Source organism: Hydra vulgaris, chromosome 12 (assembly GCF_038396675.1).
Source record: "Hydra vulgaris chromosome 12, alternate assembly HydraT2T_AEP".
In the NCBI taxonomy this organism is placed as follows: domain Eukaryota; kingdom Metazoa; phylum Cnidaria; class Hydrozoa; order Anthoathecata; family Hydridae; genus Hydra; species Hydra vulgaris.
Genome location: NC_088931.1, coordinates 7,162,501 through 7,187,500, shown reverse-complemented (window position 1 = coordinate 7,187,500; position 25,000 = coordinate 7,162,501). Strand labels below are relative to the sequence as shown.

At 29.7% G+C, this 25,000-nt stretch overlaps 1 protein-coding gene across 2 annotated transcripts in view; it reads right to left on the bottom strand.

Annotated features, from left to right (window-relative positions):
* Positions 1-25,000, bottom strand: part of LOC100197978 (uncharacterized) — a 67,877-nt gene that overhangs the window by 6,937 nt on the left and 35,940 nt on the right. For both annotated transcript variants that reach the window (XM_065811389.1, XM_065811390.1), the window contains exons 3-6: positions 14,140-14,272; positions 10,462-10,624; positions 10,359-10,383; positions 8,086-8,158 (exon numbers count right to left, since the gene is read on the bottom strand). In XM_065811389.1, the coding sequence (XP_065667461.1) occupies positions 8,086-8,158; positions 10,359-10,383; positions 10,462-10,624; positions 14,140-14,272 (394 nt within the window). The remainder of the gene's footprint in view (positions 1-8,085; positions 8,159-10,358; positions 10,384-10,461; positions 10,625-14,139; positions 14,273-25,000) is intronic.

Here is a 25,000-nt window from a genome sequence, read left to right as displayed (position 1 = left end):
TATCTATATATATATATATATATATATATATATTATATATAAATATATACTGCATTTCAGTCAGTGTCCTTGCATGTATATATATATATATATATATAAATATATATATATATATATATATATATATATATATATATATATATATATATATATATATATATATATATATATATATAATATATAAATATATACTGCATTTCAGTCAGTGTCCTTGCATGTATATATATATATATACATATATATATATATATATATATATATATATAAATTAGTAAAAAACACTTATCTAACTTTTATCTTCGACTTGAAGTTTCACCATTGCTGGATCATCAGGAAGAGTTCTAACAATTTATTATTGCTCTGTTCTTTAAGAACATTGAGCACTCTATTTGTAAAATACACTAACATAATTTACATATATATATATATATATATATATATATATATATATATATATATATATATATATATATATATATATATATATATATATATATATATATATATATATATATATATATATATATATATATATATATATATATGTATATACATGCAAGGATACTGACTGAAAAAATTAGAATATGCAGTGAGTGCTGCTAGATTGACTGAAATAGGTAGAACATGCAAGAAGTGCTGCTACATTGACATATCAAGACATATTGTGTTCATATTTAAGAGAATGATAAAAAAAATGTGAGTTAAATTTTTTTGATTAAAACAAAAGAATAAATGCATACCAACGAAAAACTAATTTTTTTATTTTAGTCAAAGCCTTCTCAGTCAACATACTGCAATCTACAGACTTGATAATTATTCAAGCGCGTTCTATTCCTAAGAGTTTTAGTTTATGATGTCATTGACTTTTTTGTTTGTTTACATAATCGACCTTTTACACAAACCGAAAAAAAACAAAAAATTCAATGATGTCATGTACTGAAACACTTAGAAATAAAATGCGTTTGAATAAATTATCAAGTCTGTAGATTGCAGCGTTGGGCATTTTTTCACTTATATATTACACTTATTTACACTTCCTTCATCTCAAGACTGCATTCTTTTTGATGTTATTTCTGATCAAATTTACCAAGCTCTCTCTCTTTATCCATCAGCAAATATCATTGTTATTGGTGACTTTATTGCTCATCACACTAAATGGCTTAGCTCTGGCATCAGTGATTCTCCAGGCATTAAAGCCCACAACTTTTGCCTTTCTCAATCCTTAACTCAAATAGTCAATCATTTACCTTCTCTACTCGACTTATGTCTTGTTTTTGATCCTAGTCAGTGATCAGTCTCTCCACATTCACCCTTAGGTGCTTCTGATCACAATTTGATCTCTCTAAAACTAATATCTCATTCTTCTTTATCACCTGAATCTCTCTATTATCATACCTCCTACTGACTGGGATTCTTTCTGTGATTTTCTATGTGATGGCCCTTGGGTAGAAATCTTTCGTCTTCCTGTCGACAAATGTGCTTCTTACATAATTTCATGGATTCAGGCTGGCATGGAATCTTTTGTTCCCTCTCGATGATTCCAGGTCAAGCCCCACTCTCCTCCATGGTTTTCCTCACATTGTGCTGCTGCGATTGCCAATCGAAAACATTACTTCCATATTTATCAGCAAAACAATTCTCCAGAAAACAGACGTCTGTTTATTACTGCTAGAAACCATTGTAAAAAGGTTTTGTCCAATGCCAAAGCCCGCTATTCTCAGGTCATGAAATCTTGTATCTCATCTCAAAAATTAGGCTCTAGTGACTTCTGGAGAATCTTTAATAATATCAATAATAAGGGCAAATCTTTAATTCCACCTCTCTTGTATGGTTCAGACTTTGTCACCTCTCCTAAAGACAAAGCTGAATTGTTTGCTAAGAACTTTTCATCAATATCATCTCTTGATTCCACTAGTTGCGTTCTACCTGATGTTGCCAACAAACAGGTTGATCCATTGCTTGACATTTGTATCACTCCAGCTTCTGTATCTAAAGTGATTTCCTGCCAAGACTCTTCTACAGCTTGTGGCCTGGACAACATACCTGTTATTGTCTTGCAGAAGTGTTCTCCGGAGCTGTCGTCTATACTCTCGAAACTATTCAACAAGTGCTTATCAGAGTCTTGTTTTCCAGTCTGCTGGAAAGCGGCATCCGTTATCCCTATCTTCAAAAATTCTGGAGAGCGATCTGATTCGTCTAATTACTGTCCCATTAGTCTTCTTCCTATCATAAGCAAGGATTTTGAATCTTTAATTAACAAACACTTAATCTCTTATCTTGAATCTAGTTTTATTGTGCATTTATTGTGCATTAGATAAAGGTGGAGAGGTTAAAGTCATCGCTCTTGACATTTCAAAAGCTTTTGATAAAGTTTGGCATGCTGGTCTTCTCCATAAGCTTTTTTCTTATGGTGTATCTGGCAACATCTTCAAGATTATTGAATCCTTCCTTTCCAATCGTAGCATAAAAGTTGTCCTCAATGGACAGCACTCTTCTTCTTATTCTGTAACTTCAGGGGTTCCTCAAGGTTCTATCCTTGGCCCTATACTCTTTTTAATTTACATCAAGGATCCTCCAGATATTCTCACATATAAGGTGGCATTGTTTGCTGATGATACTACCATTTATTCTTGTCATGATAAGAAACCATCACTCTCTGATTGCTTGGAGGGGGCATTTGAGCTTGAAAAGGATCTCACTTCTGCTACAGCATGGGGCTCACAGTGGCTGGTGAACTTCAACACAGACAAAACTCAATTTTTTTCAGCCAATCGTTATCGCAATAATTTAGATCTTCTTATATTTATGAACGGTGATGTACTCGATGAGTCATCTACTAGGATGACTACATTTTCTAGGATTAACTCTTACTTCCAATCTTTCTTGGAAACCATATATCAAATAAGTTGTAAAATTAGCATCTGCTAAGGTTGCATCTCTTTATCGAGCTTGTCACTTTCTTACTTCGAATTCTATTTTCTATCTCTATAAATCTCAAATCCGGCCTTGTATGGAATACTGTTACCATATCTGGGGCGGTTCTTCTAATGATGCCCTTTCTCTTTTAGACAAGGTGCAAAAACGCATTGTAAACATAATTGGACCTGCTCTTGCAGCCAACCTCCAACCATTATCACATCGTCATAATGTTGCTTCTCTTTCTCTTTTCTACAAATACTATAATGGGCACTGCTCTAAAGAGCTAGCGCCTCTTGTGCCATCTACTAAAATTCATTCTTGTGTTACTCGTCATTCAATTAAGTCTCATCCTTTTTTTGTGACTGTTCCTAAGTGCTCCAAAAACTCTTATTTGTCTAGTTTTTTTCCTCAAACATCAGTTCTTTGGAATTTGTTTCCTTCATCTTGCTTTCCTGATTCATATAATTTGCAATCCTTTAAGTCGTTCGTCAATCATTATCTCGCTCTACAATCTTCATCTTTTCTCTTTAAGTAACTTCCAACTTTAATTAGCGACCTTGTTGGAAGCGAAGATGTTTAAAAAAAAAAAAAAAATTTTTATACTATTTGGGAATGTGTTATTGACTTTTAATAATTTCTAATCAGGGTACAGCTTTAAAACTCAGTTTTATGGTTTTGAGGCCGGCTAGTAGTCAGGTTTCCCAAAATATGTGGTAGCTCTAAGAGAGGCTGATTCCATCAACATCTGCAATATATCAGATTACTAACAGTGTCATATTACGCATGGATGGCGTCCCTGTTTTTACTTACGATGTGCGTTGTTGAGGCAACATTTGGAGTCCTTTGTCATGGCTTAGGGTTTATTAATAGTAATGAGGTAATTGCTTGGACTATTAGATAATGTACTGAGTAATATTTGTGTTTTGAGTCAAGTTCTTTAACCAATTTTAAAAATGACTAAAGTATCAAAAACTATAAAATACAAAAAATCATCGTCATCACCAAGTTCTCAAAACCACTAATATTTGTGGTCATTCACTAAAATTGGTGGTCTTTGAGGTAACTTTTTATGTTGAGTCTTGTCTCTTGCAAAGTTCACCAGACCTATTTGCGCTTTGTGAGACTAATTTGAATTCAGCTGTCTCATCATGTGATCTTAATGTTGATGGCTATCTTTCTTTAATTTGTAAAAATTTCTTTAACTTAAAAAAAAGAACCCAATAGTCACATGCTTGGCCTGGGCATTTAAATTTGTAAGAATTCAACGATTTGTTAGGAAACTAGGTTTGAATCCACAGACTATTCTTTTGTGTCCTTTTGTTTAGCACCACTACACTCTATCACCTTTCTCTTTGTTCTACATTGCTCTCCTTCATTTCAAGACTGCAATCTTTTCGATATTATTTCTGATGAAATTGACCAAGCACTTTCTGTTTATTCTTCAGCCAATATTGTTGTTGTTGGTAACTTTAATGCTTATCACACTGTTAAACTCCAACTCCCAACTCCCTTCTTGGATTCAGGCTGGCATGGAATCTTTTATTCCCGCTCATTCTAAGTCAAGCCTCACTCTTTTCCATGGTTTTCATCTCATTGTGCTGCTACAATTTCCAATCATAGTATAAAAGTTGTCCTCAATGTACAGCACTTTTCTTGATCACCTGTAACTTCAGGAGTTCCTCAAGGTTCTATCCTTGGCCCTATACTTTTTTAAATTTACATTAATGATCTCTCAGAAACTCACATCTAAGGTTGCATTGTTTGCTGATGATACTACCATTTATTCTTGTCTTGATAAGAAGCAAACACTCTTTGATTGCATGGAGGGGCATTTTAGTGTAAAAAGGATCTTATTTCTACTACATCATGGGGGTGGTGAACTTTAACTCAGATAAGACTCAATTTTTTTCAGCAAATCGTTTTGCAATAATCTAGATCCTCCTGCATTTATGAACGGTAATGTAATTGATTTTTTTTTTCCAGTAACTTCCAACTCTAATACTGGTTGCTTGCAGCCTTGTTGGAAGTGAAGATGTTTAAATTTATATATATATATTTATATATATATATATATATATATATATATATATATATTTTTTTTTTTATGTATTTTGAGAAATATATAAATATATATATATATATATATATATATATATATATATATATATATATATATATGTATGTTTATTTCTTCATTGAAAGTATTGAAAATGCCTCTGACACATTTTCTGACAAAAATTTGGTCCGGATTTTATAGAGGAAAAGGACTCAATACGGAAAAAGGAAAAACCAAATTCTAATGTTGAATTAGCACATTTAAAGGAAAATTTAAGAAAAAAAAAGAGTAGAGTTTCTTCATCTAAAATAACATCTAACATCTCTCCTGCTTACAAATCATCTTGTACACTTGGTAAAGCTGTTAAAAAAGCAATACGTGCTCTTACAACTTCTCCTCTTAAAAAAGCAACTGTTGTTAAACAACTTGCAATTCAGTTTAACAAAGATTTACCAGATATGCAAACAACACATGTACCTAATGCTCTTAATGATGAAACGAAGCTATGCGTCATTAGTTTTTTTGAACAAGATGGTATATCCCATCAGGCACCTGGAGTAAGAGATACAATTGTTTTAAGTAGTAATGAAGAAAAAAAGAAAATGCAAAAAAGGTATTTAACAATCAATATAAGTGAAGCATATCAAATATTTAAAAGCGAACATACTGATTTTTCAATCAGTAAACCCAAGTTTGCTAGTTTGAGACCAGGCCATATACTTTTATCAAGCTTAATGCCTAGAAATGTTTGTTCATGTCAAAAACATAAAAACATTATCTTGTCACTCAAAGCATTACATTTCATCGATTTAAAAATTCCCCTTTATTCGCATGCTTTACCAAATATTTTAGTGTGTGACGAGAAAAATGATAATTGTTGGAATAATCTTTGTGAAGCTTGTAAGGACGGAAAGTTATTTCTCAAAACATTCCAATTAGATGAAAAAAACCACAATAAAAAAATTACCTGATACCTTTGGGAGAAAGTTACGCAACTTAATGGAACTAAGTACCTTGAAAAAGCAATAAAAAAAGACAAAGCCATAATTTTGTATAACAATGTTTGCAAAATGCTCCCCAAATTTCTTTTGCATTATTTTATAAAAGGAAAACAATCAATGAGTTACCAAAAAAAAGTTTTAAAAAGCAATCTTGATTCAGTTTTGTTATAAGTTGACTTTGCAGAAAACTTCTCAACTTTCTGGCAGGATGAAGTTCAGTCAGCACATTGGAACAAAAAAATAGTAACATTATTTACTGCTGTTAGCTGGCATGGTGACTCAGCTATTTATTTTATTGACTTTTTAATAACTAACTTTATTAGAAAGGATGTAAAATACTTGCAAGTTTGGTCTGATGGTCCTAGCAGTCAATTTAAAAATTGTTACATAGTAGCTTCAATTCCATGGCTTGAAAGCAAGCACAAAATTAAAATTTTCTGGAATTACTTTGCAACCTCTCATGGTAAAGGACCATGCGATGGTATAGGAGCAACCATAAAAAGATTAGCAACACAAAAATTGTGAAGAGAAGCTCTGATTAACAACGCAACAGCATTTTATAAAGCCATCAGAGATGAAAGTCAAGTAAACGTTTTCATGGTTGCTGCTGAAAAAATTAAAACTTTTGATGGCGCAGAACTTGGACACATCATTAATAATGCTTGTAAAACGCCTGGAATATTTAGTGCCCATTGCTTAAAATATTTTAATGATAAAATGGATATGAAACCTTATTCAAGTGCATCATACTTAGTTAACTAGATAAAATTTAATAAAAAAACGTAGTTGAATTTTACAAGACTTTTTTTGAAATTATTGTAAATAAACTGTTTTGTTAAAGGTTTTTGTTATAAAATATTCTGTTATAATTGTTATAAAAATCTGAATAAGTTGGTTTATTTTGTTTCAACTGTCTTTTTGATGATGTTATTGTCTTAATATTCAATGATTTTGTACTGGTCACACCGTGACGTCAGGGTGTGACTTAAACTCTATTGATATATTTATGTGGTGTCTCCATTTAAATTTATAAAACATTTTTAAAATGTAATGAAACTATTATAATACCTTTTAAGTATTCAAGGCATAACAAAAAAATATTTCAAAATATCCACAAGAGCTGAAATACTTTCATTTCTTCTAATGACAGAAAATGCTAGATTTTTGTCACGCCGTGACGCAACCTTTTAATGCGTATACCTAAAAGTCTATAAAATATTAAAAATAAACAATTTTGTTTTCAGAAACTGTAATGTATATGAAAATATTTTAGTATCTTTAATTTTAAAATTTTTAATTTTAAATGCGCTAAAATCTGATGTTTTTCCCAAAAAAAAAAGTAAAATGTCATGCCGTGACAGCGTGGAATAGCCCTCTTTCATTTTTAGTTATAAAAGGTCTTTTTTCTGCATTAAACTCTAAAATAATAATTTTTATATAATTTTGCTTCTTTTGAAACCCAACATGACATACTTTTTAAAAACTTTTTTTTATAATGTTAGGGACCCGGTAGGTGTTTAAGGGTATTGTGCTGCCCCTAAATCAAATAAAATTTTGAAAAAATTTAACCGAATTGCATTTGAGAACTAATAGAAAGTTTTAGGAATAAGAGGCAGCTGGGACACCCTAATATATATATATATATATTTTTTTTATTTCTATATATATATATATATTTAAAAATATATATTTATTTTTTAAATATAGTTTTAAAGTAGACTTCTTTCAAAATTTATTAATTATGATTATTATACAATTGTTAATTTCATCTGAAATTTAAACAAAACCAGTTTATATAGAAGTAACATCGTTTTTCATATCAATAAAAATTATTTTTGGAAAAACAGTCTTTAATTAAATTTAATTTCAACTGTGGCAGCATGGTTATTTGATTTATCTTTTGTCTAATATTAGGTTCTTAATAATATTCAATTTACCTAATATAGAATTTTTAATAACCATATTTGTTCACTGCCCTGGTCTTGTATTAGAATACAATACTAAGCAAAGCAAATATGTTTTTCTTTTTTTCTGAAAAACAAATTAGTTATCTAAATATTTTGAAAATAGTTACAATGATAGTTAATAAACTACAATAGAATTTTATACCAGAAGTAGAAGAACCAATATCAGCATAAATGTTTTCAGCAATGTTACTTGTGTTGCTTTTCCTTCTGTTCACCTAAAATGATATATAAACTTGATAGCAAAAATCATGGATGCAGAGTCCCAAAAAGATGTTTTTGATTTAAAATTGCTACTTTTTTATGGTCTAGTGTGTCCAGGAGCTCTAAAAATATTGAGTTACTTATGATCTGCAATAAAAAAAAATTCATGTTATTTAATGACTTAAAACCTATTAATCTTGAGCCCAGAGCTCTGGAGCATTTGCCAAAATTATACATAAAGACCTCGGGTTAAAGTTGGTGTTCTTCCACCCTAAAAGTCTTTATTTTTTTCACTTAAAAGAACTTCATAAGCCTCTTTACATTTTTGGAGCTTCTGGATACCAAACACTAGGAAGAAGAAATCATATTGTGACTTTCAAATATAGATTTCTTATTGGGAGTTCATATCCCTGGTAAAAATAATTTCTTAAAAAGATCATAAACTACAATTTTAAGCTTCTTTTATTTTAAAAATATAGTATAACCAATATCTGTAAACTATTTTCAGCAAATTTTAAAGGAAATAAACGTGAATTTAAAAAATTAGCTTTTCTATAGTTACTAGCAAGGACAGCTTGTTTTTTATGGGTTACAGATTGAGAGTTTTTGACACAGATTTGAGAGTTTATAGACACATAAATTTGTCTACTGTTCTTTTATGATGCAGATAAAGTTGAATCTTCTAAAGTAACACTTTTTTGCATAAGTTTCAAATATTGTATACCCTTAAAACATCAAGTTTCAAACAATGTACAATCTTCAAAATATCAAATTTTAAACAATGTACCCCATTTAAATATCAAGTTTCAAACAATATAAACTTTTAAAATGATTGAAGGATTGGTTTTTAATTGAGCAACCACTATTAAGTTAGGAATTTCTAGTAAACAGAATATAAAATTAAAGAGCATGGAAACGGTTTACAAAAGACTTAAAAAGCTGCAGGTTGTATGAGTCAGAAAAACATGTAGATAGGAGAGAGCTCTAAAAGGAACTTTGTTTATACCTTGTTATTCAGACATGATGTTCTATAATCATCATGATAGGACCTGATCATTCCAATAGCAACAGTGGACTTGATACTATTAACACCCTTTAACATACTTTAACATACTTCACCCTAACATACTTTCACCCTTTAAACATACTTTACCCTAACATACTTTACAACTAAATAACGTTTTAGAAAAGCAGGATTTATTTTTCATGTTGCTGTAAAAAAACCTCTGCTTAGACAACCAAACAATAAAAAAAGGTTAGAGTGGGCCCAAAAACACAAGCTGTGGACCAAAGAAGATTGGAAAAGTGTATTGTGGATAAACAAAACCACGCTTTTGGTAACCCAAGACATGTCTATGTGAGAAAAACAGTAAAAAAAAAAGATGGATTCGCAGTGTGTAGTTTGAACAGTGAAACATGGAGCTGGGTCTGTGATAGCATGGATATGTTTTTTTTCAACTGGCGCTGGAGATATTGTGAAAATTTAAAGTTCTAGATTATGTTGCAACTATATTCATAAACAAGACGCCTGAGGAATCTTTGAAAATATGAACTGGCCAGCTCAATCTCCTGATTTAAACTCAATCAAGTTACTATGGGAGGAACTTGATGGAATTGTTGGAAAAAAATGTCCAACACCTAAAAATCAATTATGGAATATTTTAATGAAATCATAAGGTGCAATTTCTGCAAAATCCATTCAAAAATTAATCGAGAAACTGCCAATAAAATAATATATATAAATAATAGATTTAAATTATTAATATAATAATTTTTTTTAAACAGAACCTTCAAAAACATTTATATAAATTTTGATTCTCAACTTCAATATGTTGTTGATTGATCTGTTACCAATTTTCTTTCAAAATTTTTTCAAAAAAAAAAAAACAACTAAAATGATAACTGTTTTTAAATAACTCAATGAATATTTGACAGTATGAAAAAAATGTAAACAGTTGGGTAAAAATGTTTGACAGCAAAATTTTTTGTTTGGTTATGTTGTTGTCAAAAACTTATCAAAAACTATTATGTAAATTATAATTATGTTAAAATTATATCAAATTATATTAAAATAAACATACACACATTACTGACATTAAAAGGCAATTATTACACTTATATACACACAACTATACTTTAAATATATACACACAACTAAATTGTTATTTGGTACATTATTTAAAAATACAATCTTTTTTATAAAAATAAACTTACATTTGCTAAATTTTTCATCCTTGATCTAAAATATACCACAAAAAATAGAGTATAAAGAGATTTTTTTTCAATTTACATCAATTAAAATAAAAACAATTCTTACTTCAAAAAAAAGATTATCAGCATTACAGAAACCAAAAGTAGTACACAAAGTGAAACACTTAAAGCAATTACTAATGTTCCAGAATCAGACTGCAATTTATTAGGTGTATAAGTAACTGATGTTGTTACTGTTGTAAATGCCGGTTTTGTTAAATAGTATGGCACTAAAAAGTTTCAATAAAATTGAAAATTAAATACCTTTAAAAAATCCATGTTATAATTTATAATAACATAACATCATATATATATATATATATATATATATATATATATATATATATATATATATATATATATATATATATATATATATATATATATATTGAAATATATATATATATATATATATATATATATATATATATATATTGAAATATATATATATATATATATATATACATATATATATATATATATATATATATATATATATATATATATATATATATTGAAATATATATATATATATATATATATATATATATATATATATATATATATATATATATATATATATATGTATATATATATATATATATATATATATATATATATATATATATATATAGTATATATGTTACTGTGGAGCATCTAAAAGAGAACGATGTTAGAAATGTGATTGGAAATTTTTATAAACAAAACATAAACAGTGGAAAGAAATTTACAGTGGATCATTTTAAGAAAATGGGAATCGCTAAATCTACAATTTATGACATAATTAAAAGGTCTGAAAATAATTTGCCAATGAATAGAAAAATCGGTTGCGACAGAAAACCTTTTAAAATTACACCAGAAAAGAGAGAGTCCATGATTGCAAGAGCAGAAGAGAAAATCGGGATTTCGCAAAGAAAATTGGCACTAAAATATAAGATAAGCGTTTCATACGTAAATAGATTATTAAGTATGCATGGACTAAAGTATACCAAAAGAAAAAATGCACCAAAAACAACAGAAAAGCAAGAAATTAAACAAAAAAAAAACTTAATAAACTTTCAAAAACTTTTTTCAAGCCATCAAATGAGCTTGAAATCATCATGGACGATGAACCTTATTTCTGTGTAAATGGTGCAAATTGTTCACAAAACTCTGGCTACTATACAAAGGATAGTTCTCAAACTGATCCTAACATTAAATTCAACTTCAAAAAAAAGTTTGACGAGAAAGTTCTCGTTTGGATTGCAATCAGTCGTTTTGGTCATTCATCGCCTTATTTTGCTGTAAAAAGCTGTGCACTGGATGCAAAAACTTATTCTAAAGAATGTATTACAAAAAGACTTCTTCCATTTATAAATTCCAAGCATCAAAACATGAAAATTTTATTTTGGCCTGACGGAGCGAGATGTCATTATGCAAAACACACATTAGAAACTTACAACACTTTAGGTATTAACTTTGTCGACGCTAAAGATAACCCCCCAAATGTACCGCAGTTAAGGCCAATTGAAAATTTTTGGGCACATTTAAAAGCAAAAGTTTATGGAAATGGATTTACTGCGAAAAATCTTGACCACCTTAAGAATAGAATTCGATTAAAGTTGAAAGAGTTTGATCCAGACTACTTTTTCAACCTAATGGATTCAGTCAAAACTAAAGTTCGAAAAGCCGCTGATTTAGGACCACTTTTGGTTATAAAATAGTTAACAATGTCCAGTCACTCATTTTAGTTAAAATTTTTGTCAAAAATCGAATAATTTTGTATTCAATTAAGAACAATTTTTCATTCCGGATTTTTTGTGAACAGACGTTAGAATGAATATTATGAATAAATAGCTGTCTGATCTTCTCATTAAGTTAAAAATGTAAGATAAAGCTATAGGATACAAGCGCATACAACACATGTTCTTCCATAATCAAGAAACACAAGTTCTTCCACTATCAAGAAAGTAACCAATTTAATTGTTTTACAACAATGCTTGTTGCACTAACTAGTTATTCATGATACTTCAAGAAACTCAGATATGCTCAATAACACTTTAGGTATTTTCCATAATTTGTTTAATCTATGCATAATTGATACATATCAAAAAAACAATTTAATAGAGAATGTTTATGAGTCATTTAGTAATTTAGAAGTTGAAGCAACTCTTTTTGCTTTAAGCATCTCTCATAAGAGACTTCAACTCCTATGAGAATTGCATGAAGTTTTAAAAGAAACTATTCTAAACAATTCAAACAAACTAAACATAAGCAAAACCTCAAGATTTTATGACAAAGCTTGAGTCATATTGTATTGTTTGTTTATTATCATATCTACATGTAAAATTATATGATTTTGAAGAAATTCTCAAAATTCTTTCTTTCTTAACACTGCTAAACACAAACCTTGAAAAACAAGGTTGCTAAGCAATCACAGAAATAATTCTCAGCACTTCAACTACTGCACTACTTCTGCACTTTCAGTCAAAATGTCATGCACAATATTCTTTAAAATGATCGAACAATTAGATGCAAAAATACTTTTACATTTACAGGAAAGTTTTACCTCTAAAACCATTATTCTTAAAAATACTTCAATTCGATAAAGAAAAGTAATCATGATTAATAAAATTTATAAATAAAACTTATAAATAAAAAAGAAAATCAACAAAAAAAACTTTTTTTTATAGTTTACATACATGATTTTATATTTTACAATTTATTTATATGATTAATAAAATTAAAAAACAAAAAAATTTTTGCAGTAGTTAAAAATAAGTTATTTTCTCCAGAAGATTTAAAAATAACTATAGAAAAAATAGAAAAAATATTGGTTAAAATAGAAGATATTGGTTAGAAGAATTAATTCAATCTAATAAGCCTTCCCTTTTTGTTAAAAATTTACAACTGTATATCTCAGTACACTGACATATTTTTTATTCTTTTTAATTTGCTAAGCATTCATTTCATGAAACTCGGTTTAATTTACTTAAATCCTTCTGTTCCAATGTCTTTTACTACAGCAAAAAAACCTTTAATGCCATGCATAAAATAAAATGCCGAACAAGTGCTTATAATAATAGTAATGACCTAAAGAATTTGTTGCAATTTAAAAAAGTTGATTGGCTGATTTAAAAGGTTGGTACAATGGAAACCATAAAATAAATTAATAAAAAATAAATAAATTTCTGTGTTTCTTTTTTTATGTTCCAACACACTTGCCAGTTATTCTAATTTAAATTGCTCTCAACTAAGTAAACAAAATATGCAAAACTTACAAAAAATTGTTAAAAAGCGTAAAAATTTTAGGTATGTAATTATAAAAAACATAGAATAATTAAAAATTACTTTTGCTTTTGCAAAAAAAAAAATTTCACAGAAGAAAAAAAATGTTCAGGTGATGATAAAAAATCTTATCATCACTCATATAAAAATTTATCTATCTAATAAAATTAAAAAGTGATTAACTAATATCCAATAGCTACCTTCTTAAAAAGTTTTTATTGCAAGCACCATTGTGATTAATATTCTATGGATACATTTCTAAAAATTATCTTTGATTAAGACTACATTTCTTTCTTTTTAATTTTTTTGTTGTTTTTGTTGTTGTTGTTGATCAACACATAGGTATATTTACAACTAACAAGTTATTTCACTTTTTTAAATTTGTATTAATTTTATCATTTTCAGTTTTTAACACTTTGTGTATAACAAGTTTGAGGTATTGATAGAATAATGAAACTTATAAAATCAACTTACTTACACTCTGCTGTTCCAACAACTTTGAAGAGAAAACAATTGACTTTCGAATTTTTTTTTGAATTTTGAAATATTATTTTAAATAGTCTGCCTTGAAGTTCTTTTTGAAAGTTCATGTTCAACCGAGAAACTGTTATCTATTGAAAATTAATAATAAATTAAGATTGTTAGTTTATAATAAACAAAACTCATTTAAGATTTTTTACAGCAAATTTAGGTTTTTTCAGGAGCTATAGGTATATAACTGTTGAATTAATGAGGGGACATGTAGCATTTATATTTGATTTGATTTCTTGATTTGCAAAATAATGGCAAAAAATTTTATTTTACATTAAATTTTTTTCAAATTTTAACCCTGGAGCCAATGCTATAAACATTAAAAATAAAGATTTTTCCGTAAAACACAGAGTCTTTCATGTTAAAAGCAAAAAAAAAACAAGCTAAAAAAATACAAAAAATCTGTTTTTGAGATTAATTAATCCAATGCTATAAGAGAACAAGGAGTTTTTACGATAAAAAACTTCTGAGAGAATTCGATCTCAATATTACATACTTTTGTGAATTTTAGCGCCATTCTTGTAACAACATTAGCACATTAAAAATATATTCTTTGTATGTGTTTTTATGTAATAATTTATAAATGAAACTAAAAAGCACCGTTGCTATAAGGTTTATTCATCCAAAAGATATGTAAAAAGATAGTAGACATTTTTCAGAGTAGTATTCACTTTGGTTTTTGATAAAAATAAGTCACAATTGATAAATCTTGAAACTCAACATTCCAAAGAAAAAGCAATTTTAAGCATTAATTTTCCACAAAGTAATTGGCACAACCTTTTTTAAAGATTATCTTTGTTATATTAGTAAATTTACTAATAATCAAAATTCTAAATTACATTTTACACAGTTCGCTGTTATGTGTTAGAAACAATGTAAATATGCATTTAACTTTCAATATTTTATTTTATGTAGGCTTTCAAGAACAATTAGTTATCTAAATTTATCATGTTTGACATAAAGAAATGTATGAAAAGTGGAATTGTATGTTTAATTTTATTTCAACACAAAAGGGAAAAATTCTGCCTAAAGAACTTAAAGTGGTACTAGCAATGAAGATCCAAAATAACTAAGATGTTCTTCTAAATAAACTTAATATATTTTAATTAGCAAATTATTAAAAAAAAAAAAGTTATATATATATATATATATAAATTATACATATAACCATGAAATACACAAACAGAATTTGAGAGGACATAATGTCTAGTTTAAACACTCTAGGGGCATAAATTAAAAATACCAATCAACTAAGTAGTAGAGAGTGAGAGATTATTTGCAAAAAGCTACAGTACAAAAGTTTTCTAAAAGTCTAAAAACAGGTTTAACTGCAAAAAGAATTATATATATATATATAAAAACATTTTCTGACCACAATTTCAGCAATATGTAAAACTCCATTTTTTGTTAAAAACCAAAATTTTACACATTTTTAAATAAAAAAAGTATGTAATACAGGAATAATAATTTATATATTTTTTAACTGGGACTTGGAAAGATCTTTTTTAAGCTTCTTTCTATTGCCCCTGGCCACCAGCATTAAATTTCTCTGCACAACCGTTGATGCAAGTCAAATTTTTCGAATGAATCTATCAACTTTAAGGCTTTTTTTTCCTCCACAGCTCTACTTCACCATCAGGGACTTCCGCATTTTTCAAACGGAGCCAATTTTCTGGATACCTACCAGTTTTCAAAGCTCTGTGGACTCTGATAAGATTAGTAGCTCAGGTTCTCCAATCTTAAACTTGTCAGGAATGTCATACAGTACTAATCTATCTAACATCTCTTTCTTCACTTCCTGCTCTACATCTTCATCAGCCAGAGATAGCAGCACCAATTGCTCAGTCAAGTACTAGTTATGTTTTTGCATACTAGCAACCAATGCTGAACTAAGATTGGGATATTTAACTTAAATACAAAAAGCATTCTTGAAAGCAGCAAGATCATTTGAGGGTAAATTTGCAACCAAATACAACTTTAGAAACCAAGGTGCATACCAGACAGATGTTAAGAAGGCTGCTGTCTCTATCATAATTATGTCATAATCATAATGATCTTATCCATTATTCTCACGGGAAGTATGTATTAAGCATCAGCCATAAACCTAAAGTGTTAGATTTTGCCACCATTAACATTTATTATATTTTTTATCTATGTTACTTATTATACTTACGCATTTATTTGTTCAATATACTGTACATGCAGCTTCATGCAGGCTCCAGGTTGATGAAAACAAAATCCTGATACTTCTCCTCCCAAATAGAAAATAAAAAGCTGGCATAGTTTCCTGTAATCACTCCTCACAAAAGTTGTTCAGGCGAGGGCCTCTTTTCCAAACCCCAAAGGTTTCTTAGCAATTTCATAAAGGAGTGACTTAGCCTGAAGCTGACTCCAATCAAACCTAACTAGATCTATCATCTTGTCCATCTCTTTCTTGAATAAACACCAATTTTTCTGAAGTTTGACATACAGCCCTTCCTTGGGCCCATCCTCTTTTTTCCACTCAAAGCCTTCATAAAGTCTAAGATGTGTATTTCTAGCATATTTCTTTTACAAAGAAACCATATAAATGGGATATTAAGAATTGGAGCTAAGGATAATAACAGCTCCAGTGTGCATACCAGTATTGAATCTAATATAAAGTAATCTAGCAAATTCAAAATTTCTTCAGTCTAATCACTACCTTGGTGTCTGAACAACACCTAGCAGTATGTCATCTGTGTCATCCATATCAGGGGATGGAATACTGACGGCTATTTTTTTAAACAGAAACAGTTATTTTTAGATCTTCTTTAATCTGTTTCATCCTCTTTCCATCAAGATAAACACATAACTTTTTTTCCTTTGGAGCAGTTATAATTTCTTGCCTGAACTTATCTTCTAATATCTCCAACTTTTTGAATCACTTTCTATGGACTGTACTTTTCAATAGATTATTATCATCTAGATTTAAATCCAGCTTTATTGCAAGTAGCACCTACTAATGAAGTTTGTGAGGAAATACTAGAGATGGGAATCAAACTCTTTTTTTAAAGTTCGGGTCTGGTTCGGTTTGGTTATATCTAATGTTCGAGTTCGGTTCAGTTCGGTCTTAAGCACAGTTCGGGTTCGGTTTGGTATTAACACAACTGTTTTTTTATTAGTTACAAAGCTTTACATCCACAATGATAAAACACAAATAAATTAAAGTAATATTAAGCAGTTAAAGCATTGCAAATAACTTGAATAATAATAATTTGCAATGCTTTTATACTGCAACTTCAAAAGTTCAAAAAACAATGCAGTTGCTAATAGCTGCAGTTAAAGTGCACAAAACATTAAAGCAGTAACTTTCTGAACACAGATAACGGTAGCTTAAGTAGCCTACTGTCAGTCTAGTAATCAGGGCTGCATGTTGTATTTGAGAAATATCAGCATTTCCAATGTTTCTGGGTTTAGGCGAGCCCTGCGCTCACTCATCGTCACCCCACACACTGAAAACACTCTTTCACTGGCAGTAGTTGTAGCAGGAATAGCCAACAACTTTCTACCAATCAATGCCATCGTCGGAAGCTTATGTTCACGGTCATTGTCTTTCCAGAATTGCAATGCATCACACGCTGTCACGGGCAGTGCCAAGTATTTGTCAATTTCATGTCTTATGTCATTACTGTCAGCGTTAGACAATGGAGTGGCAACTGTTTTTAAGTCTGCCAGCAAATCATATCATTCGAGATCAGCTTTATTCTTCTTTGCAGGAGGCAGCTGATCTGAATGACTGCATTCACTAAAGCTGTCTATATCTGTATTGCCTGAGTCCTTTCGTATCACCTGATTTGGTGAAGAAGAAATAATTTTGTCCACCATACTACGCATTTCTGAATAAACAAAATTGCGATCGTCTGTGTTGACAAAAGACAAGTATTTGTAAGAAGGAACAATAAGTGTTGATAGCTTGTGCAAAGGATGAATAACATACTTTTCATTCAAACTGGACAGAAAAACTGCCTTCAAATCTTGCATACTGTCGCTGTCTGAACCATTGATCTTACAGACTGATCGAAGATAAAAAAGCATTGGCCATACATCAGGGGACGTCGGCACATTGTCATGTGACAATTGTACAGTAGCCTTGTGAAAGAGATGCAAAAATTCTACGACGTCATGCAACAATTTTTCATTAACGTTGTTCAGTTGCTCAAGTTTGTCAAACTGCTTTGAATCAGCAAGAATTGACTTGACATGATCTAACTGGCATGACAGTGATTGCAAAAGAAAAAATTGACTGTTCCAACGAGTCGCAACATCCTGTTTGAGAGTGTGATTTAGTTCCTGGTTTTTCCCACTATGTTTAAAGTAGCCCACCATTTCCTTTGAAGTCTTGATCATTTCATGAACTAAATTAGCACCAGGGGATTTCAAAGCTTTTTCAACAGCTAAATTAAGATTATGACCTGCACAACTAAGTCTAACATCGTTGCGATAAGCCGACTTCATATTACTCCCATTATCAGTCACAAATACCAAATTGTCACTTTTTATAGTCTGAGGGAAAAGTTTTTTAAGTATTTCAGTTGTCTTTGCTTTTACGGCAATGCCAGTCTTAGACTCACTAAACTCAAACAATCCAACACACTTACTTATAAGGCAATAACTGCTGTTAATGTAATGTGCTGTAAAAGTTTGATAAGAGTATTTTAGAATGTCATCGGTCCAGTGATCAGTTGTTATTGCGATATGAGTAACCCCAGCAAGTTCGTCTTTCAGCTTTCGAACGCATTCGTTGTAGAACTTTGGTAGTAGTGTCTTAGACAGCGTTGTTCGATCACACATAATATCCTCAAGTTTCACTGATCCATACTTCGATCCAATATCAATCATTCTTTGAGCAAAGTGACGGAACCCATCATCCTGAACACACGAGAATGGCTGAATGTCTTTTGCAATCATGTAAAGGGCTGCACGTTGAGCATATTCACAAATGTGTTTAGGAACCTGTAAAGTATAAAGCAATAAACAATAGACATTAAACACATAGCAATACATAATGGCCTTTTTTTTTTGTACTACAAAAAACTTGTATTTCTAAAATATTGCTAACAACTTGTAACAAATATATTTTGCTATCAATGGTAGCAAGTGAAAAGTTAAAACAGTAAATAGGAAAAAGCAAGATCCGCAAACTATATTTATTAACCTCTGTCTTTTTAGGTAAAAAGCTTGTCATTTTTAATTGTCCAGGTTCTGAACTGATCTTATTGATGTGTGATGTATTATGTCTTTGTAAAGTTGTAGTATGACCAATTGGCACTGACAACCATAATCCACACTGCTTACAAACGGCAAACTCCTTGACAACCTGTTGATCATAACATGATTACTCACAGTTATATAAAAATCAAATAAAGTGTATTATAACTAAGGTCAATTGACTCTATTTAGCATTTGATATTCAATTAATTATCAAACCTGAATGCTGCTCAGTTTGGCATTGTGTGCAATATGCAATGCCTGAGAGATGCAGGTGATTATTGATTTATTGAAATATTTATAAAACTAAATAATTTTATATGCAGTAAGTATAGCTACAAACCTCATCCCCAACTTCAACGCAACGGAAGCGTGTCCAGCATTCACTCTTTGTCCATGATGCAGGTACTAAGCGAGCCGCTCCGTCTGTTATCAATTTCTCCAACACTTTTTTAGTCCATTTACGAGTTAATTTACTGTTACTCATTATTACTACAATATTATGTAATTATTGCAATCATTAATTACTAAGATATGAATAAAAACTCAGAACATTAACAACACCTCAATATTGCAAATGTTTAGAAACAACATTTTCATTTTGGTTGGTAATGTTATGAATTGTAGACTTATCGCAAGGTTAGAATTATTTTGTTCTATTTCCCATTTTAAACGTTGGGAGAAAATTTTTCATTTTTTTCTAAAAGTAAAAATTACTTTAAATTTTAGCTAGTTTTTAAAGAAATAATAACTTATGCTTTAAATAATTTTGATTTAAACAAATTATTTAGAAGAAATTTAAAAATTAAAATATATTTTAAAAGTAATTACTAATTACTAAAATTACTAACTCATTTTCTTCCAACACTTAATATGAGAGATAGAACACAATAATTCTAAACTCGTGGTATGTTATACATTAGGTAATGAATTATGTTATGTATGTTACACATTAGGAAATGTAGCATGTTATGTACTGTAGTGATGTGCGAATTGCAAAATTTTCACTTTTTTAAGCCTCTATTAAGCTTGGTTAGGGCAAGAACAGTTGGTTTGATTCGGTCGTTCACAACAGTTTTAAAGTTTGGGTTCGGTTCGGTTTAGTAACAACTAAAGTTCGGGTTCGGTTCGGTTCTGTCGTAGATAAGGTTCTAGTTCGGTTCGTTCGGTTTGAGTTCGGTTCGTTTCCTATCTCTAGGAAATACCTAATCTGTATTGGGCAGAAACTGCAGCAATACAGTCAACCAGATCTTCAGCACTTAAGATTAAGTAAAAGGACTGAGATCTATTAGGTAAATCTTCATCAACTAAAAAAACCAAGTTTCAATTCAGAATCATTTCCAGATAAATGAAAAGAAACCTCAAGTTCATTGGATTTTACTGCATTCATTGGTTTCTACCTGTATCCCATCCGTTTCTCTTGCCTCCTCCGTTCTCTTGAGCCTAGTATTTTTAATTTAAACTGGATTTTGTAACACTTCATCCAGTTTTTTTGTAATATACATGTTTCGCTTTCCTTTTAGATTTAGGTAGAACTAAATATCTTCCTTTCAGAACAAAAACAATTCTAATTTATTTTTTGTTCAAAGTTGACAATAAAATATAAAAGAGTGTATTACTCTTTTCTAAAAGATCATTCTTTATCTTAGAGAAGTTGCCATCGCTAAAGTTTCAGTTCAATGATTTGAAATAATGCAGATTTATGTACTTATTATGGAGCTTCAGTATCTTATCCCTGACACTGGATCCAATGATGATAAAATCTTGAAACCCTGCTTTTTTCCAAGTGTCTATTACAGCGGAGGCAACATATCTTTGTTCAGAATTCTTTGCAGATCAGCTCTCTGTTCTCATGAGGGCAGGCTACTATAAACTTAGTAGATTGAAATCTTATTGATCTAAAATAAAAAAAGTATTTTTCATTATGGTTTATTTTCTTGCATAATTTTTTGCCTCATTGTGTCACTTTTTAAACAGCTAGGAAAAGGGGGGGGGGGGTAAGGGGATATTAGATTAAATAAAACAGACCATTGCATAAAATAGACCATTTTTAAATTGTCATTGCTTTATAGTATATTTATATATATAAATATATATATATATATATATATATATATATATATATATATAAAATTATTTGTTCTTCCTGGTAGATTTTAGAAACTGGGTGTATCTTAGAATATTTACAATGATTGCCAGCTGGTTTATTGAAAGCTCATTGATTGTGTAATTTAGAAGAAACAACAGCCTCCTTGAATTTGTTGACACACTCTAATTTCTTTTCTCAGCCTCCTTTTTTTTTGTTTTTTTAAGAACAACCCATTTCAGTTTATATTTTTATTATTATTTAAAAAAAGGTTGTTCAACTAGTCATCATTATCAACCCACTCTGTGAATCAGGCTTCAATGAACCTTCTGTACTAAAGAGACCAGATGGACTGATTCTAATATAGTCTAAAAACATTGGCTTTCCAAATCCTCTAGGGGGTAAGGGCATTAAAAATGTAAAACTGTAAGGTTCGCATCATAAAAAAATGTAAAATAAGTCTCAAATTTTATCAAAAATGAAGATTTTGAGATTTTACATGAAATTGATCTCAGAAAAAACTTTTGGTCATACATATGAGCTCAGTAGAATGGGAAAAACATGTATCCAAAAAGTCTTTTTTTTGGGACAACCTAATATATATATATGTATGATACCGACCTCTAAGGTCTTTGGTTTGAGGTCAGCAGCTTATTGCAGACCTCATTTTTCCTATTTCCCAGGGTTGTATATATATACCTTATCTGAAACAAGGCATTTTAAAGTTAGAAAAAGTACAGAGAAGAGCTATAAAACTAGTACCAGCTTTAAAAGAAATGCCATTTGAAAGAAAATTACAATTAATAAAATTAACAACACTAGAAGAGCGTTGTTTACAAGGAGATTTAATTTTTCATTACAAAATACAGAAAGATTATAAGAATTGGATATACAGTTTAATATGTAAAGCTCAATTTTAACATTACAATTTTTGTGGTCATAACCAAAAATTATCTAAGGCATATTGTAAGGGTAATACTAGATATAATATTTTTTCATTAAGACTCTACATAGATACAATAGTATTAATGAAAAAAGGACAAAAAAACAGATCCCAAAGCTTCACAGAAAAAATATCAGATTTAAGATCAGCTGCCTATTCTAAGCTATCAAAAAGTGATAAATTTTTTTATCAAGACTAGAAATATAGCTAAACCACTTTAGATGTAAGATTTTCAAAAAGATCATTATTATATATGAATCAGAAACAACACAGAACCAAGGATAAAACCTTGAGATACCCCAGAATTAATTGAAAAATAATAAGAATGTTAGTCTTCAAGAAAGATTTTAGTACTGTGGTTAGAAAAGAATAATTTAATACTCTCAGAGATTTACCCAGTTACACCAAATAAAGTGAGCTTATAAAGAAGACCAGCATGCTAGACTTTATCAAATAAGACTTTATGTATTAAATATGGCAAGTGCAATAGCCTTTGACTCACTTCCTGCTTGTAAAACAATATAGAACCTTTGTTATAACAATTAAAAAGTCACCTGTAGAAAGAGAGGATCAAAATCTGTATTAATTTTCCGAGAGTAATAATAAATATCTAGAGTATTTAGAGAATAAGGCTCAAGATAAGCTATTAAAGGTTTTTAAAGACACAAAGACCTTGCTAATAATAGAGAGAAGACTGACGGGACAATAATTAGGTTTAATATATATATATATATATATATATATAATATATATATATATATATATATATATATATATATATATATATATATATACATATACATATATACATGTGTAAAACTAAGCACATTAAAAATAAAAAAAAATTTTAAAAATATAAAACTGATTCGGGCTATAACATTTAAAAATGGATAAAATTGGGTATTATTGTGCGAATACATAAACTTTTGTCGAATAAAGCATGTAACAAAAACTGGTTCAAATCTAATGTTTAAAGGTTATAATAATGTTGTTTGCTATCACTGATAGAAAAGAACATTATTGTAAATATTGTACGGCCAACCACCCATGTAATATTAGGGTGATAGGGGGCGCTGAACATGCTAGTCATAAATTAACACTTTAAAGCTTCTAAGACAATAATATAATAAAAGAAAAACAGAAGTTGAACAAAAATAATAATGATCAATATCATTGGCATGACTAGTGGCATGATAGTTTGTCCCAGGCAGCAGATGTCAAAGGGGTACCAAATAAAAGTTACGTAAAAAGATAAGGTCCTTCACTGATATAGAAAAATTTAAAATAATAGGGGCGCCAATCAGGGTTTTTCTTAGGCGACTTGATGGCTCTCCATGCCCCCAGGGACCCCTATTCATAAATATCTGAAGAATAAATATCTTTTTATTTATAGGTATGACTAAACAAAATTAAAAAAAGAACAGCGAGTTCAGGTTGCCCCCTCTTCCAGTTAGGAGTTAGTGAAGTTGCGTGGGGAATCCTACCCACTGCTATGATCAATATATAAAAAAAATGTTTCACTTTAGGGAACTTTTTTATAAAAAGCCTATTTAAGATTCATGTCACCTTTCCGCAATAATGCCTAGACCACCCCTAAAACAAGAAAGCGAGGTTTAAAAATGTTTTTATTTTTTAACTTTTTTATTTTCCTTTAAAAAAAAAGAATCAGTTTATTTTCTAATACCTAAACCTTAGAAAACTAATATAAATTTAATTTTATAAATTTATATAAATAAAGTTTAAATAAATAAATTATTCTTATTACAATTAATATTACAAGAGTTACATTTAACAGTTTTATTTTAAATGCTTGGAACAAAATAATTCTTTCGGTAACATTTCTATGATTTTCTTTCCTACTCTGATCTTTAGTAAGAATAAAGTTGTGCCTTTTTTTGAGACCATAAACCAGTTTTAATGCTTTGGTTACTGACTTAAATGCACGTCCAACTGACTGAGAGTTGTTTGGAAGAAATGTAAGCGGTAAAACCTCTCCAGATTCTTTTGCGTTCATCAGTTGAACAGATGAAAAATAAATTGTAGTAGGAGGTTCCACTTTCAATTTGGAATTTACTTTCTCATCATCCATTATCATGCAATAGAGAAAATTCTCCTGTAAACAGCAAAATAAATTTCTAGCTAAGTTTTTAAAGACGACTTCTTGTATCTTTTTATCTTGCAATTTAGTAAACTCAATCATTTTAAACAGAATTTTTGCTGAATCTTTATAATGCCTGATCATTTTACAGCAAACCAAATTGGAGACTATACTTGGACTATATACTTCGTTATCATAACCAACTCTGCCAATGAATTTGTTTCTTTAGTATATTTTTACATTATCCGTTATGCAAGCGTCAACCACCTTGCATGGTTCACAGGTCCAGGATAAGTCAATACTTACTTTTTTGAAAATTTACCTAAAGATATACAGATATTTACTTGTAGATATGGAGCAGCCGTGGCGCAGTGGTTAGAGTTCGGGCTCAGAACCCAGAGGTCCAAGGTTCTATGCCAGCTCTAGCCCAACAAGCGACATTGGTACGGAAG